Source organism: Wolffia australiana, chromosome 4 (assembly GCF_029677425.1).
Source record: "Wolffia australiana isolate 7733 chromosome 4, ASM2967742v1".
In the NCBI taxonomy this organism is placed as follows: Eukaryota; Viridiplantae; Streptophyta; class Magnoliopsida; order Alismatales; family Araceae; genus Wolffia; species Wolffia australiana.
The window spans coordinates 2,156,416-2,163,765 of record NC_135838.1 but is presented as its reverse complement, the minus strand read 5'-3'; the positions used below and the strand labels follow the sequence as shown (position 1 = coordinate 2,163,765).

The window sequence follows — 7,350 nt, the reverse complement described above, 5'->3', positions numbered from 1 at the left end:
CAATAGTTAGTCCAGCATTTTTATTTTCTGGTATTTTCTCAATCCACTTCTTTTCAGGAATTCTATTTAAACAACTTCATGTTTTCGAACGTACTGATTTTTCTAGGATTAGTTAATTATAGTTAATAACGATTTCAATTATGATGTCAAAAGATAATTATACTGCTTGATTGAAGGGGAGGGAGGGGTACAGGCATGGTTGATGTTCATTTTCTGTGTTTCTAATAGTGTATTTAGTCAATATAAACGAATCCTCTCTGTGTTTTTAATATTGTTCGGGCTTGGTACATCAAATGCTACACTGTTGCCATAAAAAATGTGCTAGCATGCTGAATGATAAAGATTAAAAGTAATATAGAGAGATAAATAGACTTAAATGCAAAGAAAAGAACGAGGAATGAAGGGCAGAACCTAGATAGGCCCATAAGTGTTTCCTTCAAATAAGGCAGCCCTCCTTTTAGAAGCAGCTAAGAAGAATGAAGTCACCTGTCTCTTCGGTCCATGTCTAAGTCCCTCTCTCCCTTTACGACCCCCGTCCCTCACGATCGTTTCTTCCTCACCGCATCTTCAGGCAGCTCGTCTCTGGTCGATCCGTGCCCCCCTCCTTTCAACCTCTCCTCAGATTATTCCCATTTCTCCTCCCTACCCGAGGAACTACTCCTAGGATAGGGAGCCTACATCAAGGTTTGTATCATATACATGGAATCGTAAGCCATTTCCCAGTTCTATGGGAGATGGATCAATAAAACGTAAGATAATTGATGGATGTCCCATTATCAGAAACAATAAGTACATGCAGAGCTAGGAGAGGTCCATGCTGATATAGACCTACTCGGTTCACAGCGTAAAGAGAAAAAAAATCGAGGTATTGGTCGGATGGCATTTGCCGAGAGGACGACCAGAGGCTGGCCGAGTGGACGTCACCAAGATGTCCACTCCGCCGTCCTCTTGTCTTCCTCTTGGCAATATCCATCCTAGCTATACCCCTTTTCTTGGTCTGCCAGGATTCTGTGTTTCTGATGATGGGGAAGCCATCATGTTATACTATGTCTTATTATTCAGGGATACGTCATTTAAAGGGAGGTCAAAAGAGATGAAATAACAAAACTAACCTCAGGGGCTCTGGATTTGATAGAATTAGATAGGAAACTCCGGAATGATAGAATCAACCAGAGAATAGTGCATAGAATCTGAAGCCCAAACTCTAGCCAGTTCCGAAGGATTGCATGTCAGCCGATGAACCTCCTCCGACGCCCAGACGAGAGCCTCGGCTTTTGCCGGGTGGAAAACTAAGTCCAACCTTTCACTGTTTTCGGCACCTAGCCTCTGTTCGTCCCACTGCCTCAATTGGAGATTGGTCATATAGTGCAAGGGCTGGCCATGAAGCTGTTTCATGGAATTCCCCAGGCCCTGCCATGATGTGAAAGGGATGATCGATCCTCTGCGACGAGGAATTGTAATCTGACTCATGAATTCCTGATACATCTCTGCTCTCTTCGTCAATTCAATCATTTCAGTTCCTGGTCGGGGGGAAGTAAATTCATCAGGAACATAAGATTATAATTCAATATCATTTTTATTTCAAGAACTCGGCATATTGAAAATACGTCAACAGGATTATAATAAAAGAGAGGTAAGTAGAAATTTCAGATTAGTGGAGCAATTTCAGATTCTAGAAACTATTAATCATTACTTAACAATAGAAACTCTACATGGATCTCTCCGTGGTTCATTGGCAAGAATTGGTAACCTGCTTCAGATCCTTGTTTTATCATATTCATCATCTTTGTCAAAATTCTGTTGGATCCAATCATTGCTAGGCCTAGTTACTTCCATAATTTAAGGCAAAATGTATACTCACATGTAGAGAGAGCATTAGAGAGAGAGAGAGAGATATTTGAACGATTGGATAGTCTAACCTTTAGAGATTGTAGTTCTATCTTGATGATTAATGTTGATCTCAATCCTTGGCTTCTTGCCAACTGGAGATTTAATCTCACTTGAATCAGAGCTGGATGTGTCCGAAATTAGATTGCATACGCCATCCTCCCACTTCCCTGCATTACATTCATAAGGCAAGGAAATAAATAAGCAATTTCTTCCTTTAAACGTCATAAAAATAAAAAAAACATTACTGTTCAGAGATTATCAACTTTACTTCGGCTAAGTTCGAACAGCTTCCAAGTTCCTTTTTTTACGTTGTAAATATTTCTTATTTAGTCATTTTTTTTACAAATGCCAACTAATTCCAGATCAACATGGTTTAGTAACATATTTATAAATGTTCTACAAAGAAAATAACTTCTCGTTTTGACCTTCATCAAAAATGAATCATATCTAACTGTTTTTACCAAACTTTTACTTATTTCAAGACCTAGTTAGTTTTAAATCCGGAGAAATTAAACAAACAAAGATATCGATTAAAATGATCTTTCAGAAACATATTCACAAGTATAATATTTAAGATAAATGAGTGACTACTTTGCTTTTCATAAAACAAGATCACGTCCCTTCGGGGACATCCGATAAAATTGGAACGATACAGAGAAGATTAGCATGGCCCCTGCGCAAGGATGACACGCAAAAATTGAGAAATGGTCCATAAAACAAAATCTCATCTTAGGACCTTGTTCATGTTTCTATCAAAACGTTAATTCATTCGAAGATCCAACCAATTTTTTCAAGCTACGATCAAAAGGGCGTGAAGAACTAATGACAAAAAATTAATGATGAAAAAATCGTGGGGGAAAATATCTATGGTCAGAACATAATGAAATTACCTGCCATTTTCTGCAGGAACCGATGAAGACAGTTTTGAGGGCAGCAGTGGAGGGCTCCACCACCTACTAGTTCAAAAAGATATTTTAGGGATTTACGGGAGCTGAACGTAGGAAATATTTAAAAATAAATGGGTGAAGTTTGCATTAACTTGCAGAAATATTTGGAAGACAAGCCTTATTTTATAGCTGCCCTGGTGCTGATTCTGGGCAAACTCTATGGATGTGGATAGAGACAAGAGATAGAGATATGGGGTGAGATAGAGATGGCCAAATGTCTGTGGTTGGGTCAATAATGATTTATAATTCAACAGTAAATTCTCCGAGAAAAATGTTACTGCAAAGAGATCCTTGGGCGGGAGACAAAAGAGAGAGAAGAGAGAGAGAGAGAGAGATGGTAAAATCCCGAGTTTATCTCAGTACCATTTTCTGGATGTAGATGGAGAGAGAGAGAGAGAGATGGCAATATGTGGGGGGGTGCCCAAAGATTATCTATAGTTCACTAGGATATTCTGATAACTTCTATTCCCAGAAATACCAAAGAAGGAAGAAGCCAAGGTCGGGTCAACCGACCATTGACCATGACTAGAGAACAAGATGGGGAGGGACCTTACCAACCCTATAAATAAAGACCCCGCTCAGGTGGGAAGGTATGTTTTTTCTAATTCTTGAAGAAGAACCCGATTCGTTCAAATTGGGAAGGGCCAAGAAGTGGGCGGGAAATCTCGTCAACTGCTAGGAGGGAGGAGCTCGCCATCGAGGGGAGCCGCCTGGAGGAAGATCTCGTCCGATGGAGCTGGAGCCATCTTGCTCGAGGAGAAGCAGCTCCCGAGAGGAGTCGTCTCGTCGTAAGACGGGGAGCGCCACCGAAGGAGAGAATTCACCGTATCTTGCAGTATCCAAACAATCGTGATATATTGAAACATTCTACGATCTTATCAAGCTGCGCAGTTCATCATATTGGAATCGCATTGATGCATGTTCTATCATATTCTCAGGGAATAAAGTTACTACACAGAATGATCCTCTACTACGCTTTGAGAGGGAAAAGAATGGAGAGAGAATACGGAACAGAAAGAGGACCGAGTTTATGTTACTCTTTGTGATTCCCCATCAATATCACTAACAATACTTTGCTTTACGGGGATTCACTCCACAATTATGGATAAATATTTATGAGAGAGGAACCTACGCTTCCTACCCAAACTGAATCTCTAGGTACCTCTAGAAGAAGTGGAGGGAAATAGATGACAGAGCCAAGTGTAATTATGCTAATCATCACGACGTCAAAAATTAGAGGACATTGGAAAGTTAGAGAGAAGTGTTGATTCCTTGCACAGATCTCTCTTGAAAAGAGCGGCAAACCTGTTAGAACATTTTCACAAATCTCTCGAGGCCAAGAGAAGTTGACTAGAGTTCATCTAATGGGCTGAAAGGAATCTGTATTAAAATAAACTCATGCTGCAGATAACCATGAACTGATATCATTCTTTGTAAAGACAACCAACTTGAAAAAAAACTTCAACCAATATCCGTCTTTCAAGCAACTCTCTAAAATTCAAGAAGAGTTGAAATAAGTTGAAAGTTTTCTTCAGAAAAAAAAACGTCTGAACCCAGGCAACAAAGAAGCCAATAGAAGTGGATAAAGAGCTGAAAGGTCTATTCAAGAACGCAAGAAAAGCATCACAACGATTTAGTAAATAAGATGATCCGATCGTCCTTCATTGAAACTTTTAATAAAAATAAGTCAAAAGTGCCCTACTCCGATCTGCCAATGTCTATTAGAGAGGAACCAACCAATTAAAAAAGCCAATTTATTCAAGTTGAATTTGAATTGGGTTGACTTTTGTATTATGGTTGACCTTGACTGGGTTGACTTTGTCGTATGGTTGACCTTGAATGTGTTGACTTTTAGTATGTTGACCTTGACTGTGTTGGCATTGACCAGGTTGACATTTGATTAGGTTGACCTTTGACTGTGTTGACCTTTGGCTATGTTGCCCTTTGATTAGGTTGACCTTTGACTGGGTTGACTTTTGACTATGTTGCCCTTTGACAAGGTCAACATTAAACTGATTAGCCCTCTGACCAAATTGACCTGTCCAGTTGACTTTCAGATTTATGCGGACAAATTAAATACAATGGCCAACAACGAGACAGCAAGCATTAGACAATGAGAAAACAATTTAAAAACCAAAGAGGATAGTATTTAAATCAAGATATTGCTAACGATAGACAGAGAGGCAGAAGTACGTTGAAATAAATTTATTTATATAGGCAGAATTATGAGATTAACATTATCAAATTAGACAACTTGATGGGATGATATGAGGCGACAAGGATTGGACTGTCATACACTCAAAATGCTGTTAAGTATCATAATAGATCTAAACGGAGATTAAGATGGATAGAGATTGATGTAAAATCGGGTGTTTAAGGTATAGACAATATAGTTAAGGATAGATATAAGTATATTGATTGGAGTATGCAGAGATGACATTAGAGTAATAGTGATGAGAGTATTTAGCGATTCAGATAGTGATAGATAAATGATATATCTTGATTATCGACTGCGATATTTAACGATTTAAATAGTGAGAGATCGATAAGAGATTAAGAATAAAGTATACGGAGATGAAGATAGAAAACTATCGACTTGAGATATTTAGCGATTTAGATGGTGAGAGATAGATTAGAGATCATGAATTAAGTATACGGAGATGAAGATCGAAAACTCTCGACTGGGATATTTAACGATTTAGATAGATAGAGAAATGAGAGAAATCTGGAGAACCTCCTTCAAATACAGACCGATCAAAAAATTGGACAAATGACCGAACGGACGAATCTCTGACAAACACAGAGCGATCAAACTAGATAGAGAACTGAACGAACAGACAAACCTCGTTCAAACACAGACTGATCAAAAGAAATAGAGAAACGAAAGAAAAAAATAAATCTTGGTCAAACACAGACCGATCAAAAGAAATAGAGAAATAAACGAAAAAGACAAATCTTGGTCAAACACAGGCCGATCAAAAGAAATAGCGAAATAAACGAACGGACAAATCTCGGTGAAACATAGAGCGATCAAACTAGAAAGAGAACTGAACGAAATCGGTAAAACCTCGTTGACAGACAGAGATCAAAATACGCAGAGTGAGATGAAATCTGGCATATAAGAAATTTTAACAAACCTCTTCGGCGATCGCGGAGAAGCCTCTTTAAATCTCAAGATCTTCCGCAGCTGCTAGAGAGATCTTCACGTCGAAGCTTGGAAGATCTTAAAGGGAACTAAGATTTCAAAACTAAGATCTTGAAGCGTTTTATATTTCCAATATTAAAAATTAAATTTAATAGCGCCATTCCCATAAATAGAAAATGCTTTTTAAATTCAAAGTTAACTGAAAATTTGAGATATATAATATTCGTGTATGTATAATATATAAATATAAATGGGTAAAATAGTTATACGCTCAAATATGGACTCATGACACTACAAAGGCATATATTTAGATGTGAATGCATATTTATCAACGTCTTTTTGCAAGCATGAATATTAATCATATGAACTTATTAGTTAGCATAGTAATAATGATAAATACGATATATACTCATAAATATATTTATTCAACAGATTTAGAGGAATATTATAACCTAATATATAATCTTTGAAAATATTCCCAACCCACGTTAGCAGTGATATTGTAAATACATTCAATACCAGAAATGTTTAAATCAAGTAACGATGGCAAATATATTTTCATTATTAGGTATTTTAATAGTGTAGGATGTTCTTGCTAAATATAGTAGAATATTTATGAGTAAGATAGGTAGATGAAATATTATACCTATGAAATGGCATTTAGGTAAAACATAACTTATACTAATTATTGATTAATCTTATCATATAAGTTTTTGAAGTCAAACCCATTTAATGGGGATTGTTGTGGCACAATCCATATTGAAGATTCATCAAAACATATTCTACAAATTTTTACTAATCAATTTTGAGTTTGTATTCAACAAAAAATTTAAAACATAAAAATTCTTATGATCGAGGATCGTTCTTTTCTGTACAATATTTAAGGACATGCATCAAGAATGGTGATATATTTAGAGAACAATGTCAACTTCCAGATTATCTCTTCTCTTAAGTTTAATCTTCTTTCTGACATGAAATAAGTGTCAGGAAAGTTTTAAAATTCTAAATTGAGTAAGATAAGATTTAAGGAGATCAAAAGAGAGAGAGAAAACAAAAACTATAGAAATCCTGTAGATAAAGAATAGGTAGTTTAAAAATGAAGATCAAATGTCACAAATACTTCAGTCATTCATTTGAGAACATTACTGAATCAGTAAATTATTTTTGAAATTCGTATGAAAAGGTTACCTAATAAAATATTTACTTTGATTGATACTTACGTCAGTAAGGATCAAAATGTCAGAACTTATTCAAAGTTTGTGTGGATCAAAATGTCATCATTATTGTGAATGATTTCATTGAAAATTAGATACAGTTTTGTAATGTTCTTTGAGGCCGAGGTCTGCCAGATGTAAGTTTTTTTTCTTT

General features: G+C 36.6%; 1 protein-coding gene and 1 non-coding gene across 5 annotated transcripts; one reads left to right on the top strand and one right to left on the bottom strand.

Moving 5' to 3' along the window:
• Positions 1–243: 243 nt before the first annotated feature.
• On the bottom strand, positions 244–6,096 carry RDM1 (RNA-DIRECTED DNA METHYLATION 1). Of its 4 annotated transcripts, none has more exons than XM_078574801.1 (5): positions 5,975–6,096; positions 2,781–2,843; positions 1,920–2,057; positions 1,113–1,520; positions 244–674 (listed from the first exon to the last, which is right to left on the bottom strand). In XM_078574801.1, exons 2-4 carry the CDS (start codon positions 2,785–2,787, stop codon positions 1,138–1,140), a joined length of 528 nt encoding a protein of 175 aa, XP_078430927.1. In that variant the 5' UTR covers positions 2,788–2,843; positions 5,975–6,096; the 3' UTR covers positions 244–674; positions 1,113–1,137. The 4 variants fall into 4 exon arrangements, with proteins under 4 accessions (XP_078430927.1, XP_078430929.1, XP_078430930.1 ...); XM_078574803.1 differs by having other exon boundaries at positions 244–660; XM_078574804.1 differs by having other exon boundaries at positions 244–654.
• LOC144702798 (U6 spliceosomal RNA) lies at positions 2,507–2,609 on the top strand. Its single transcript, XR_013581378.1, has one exon. It is a non-coding gene; the product is annotated as a U6 spliceosomal RNA (small nuclear RNA).
• Positions 6,097–7,350: the final 1,254 nt, after the last annotated feature.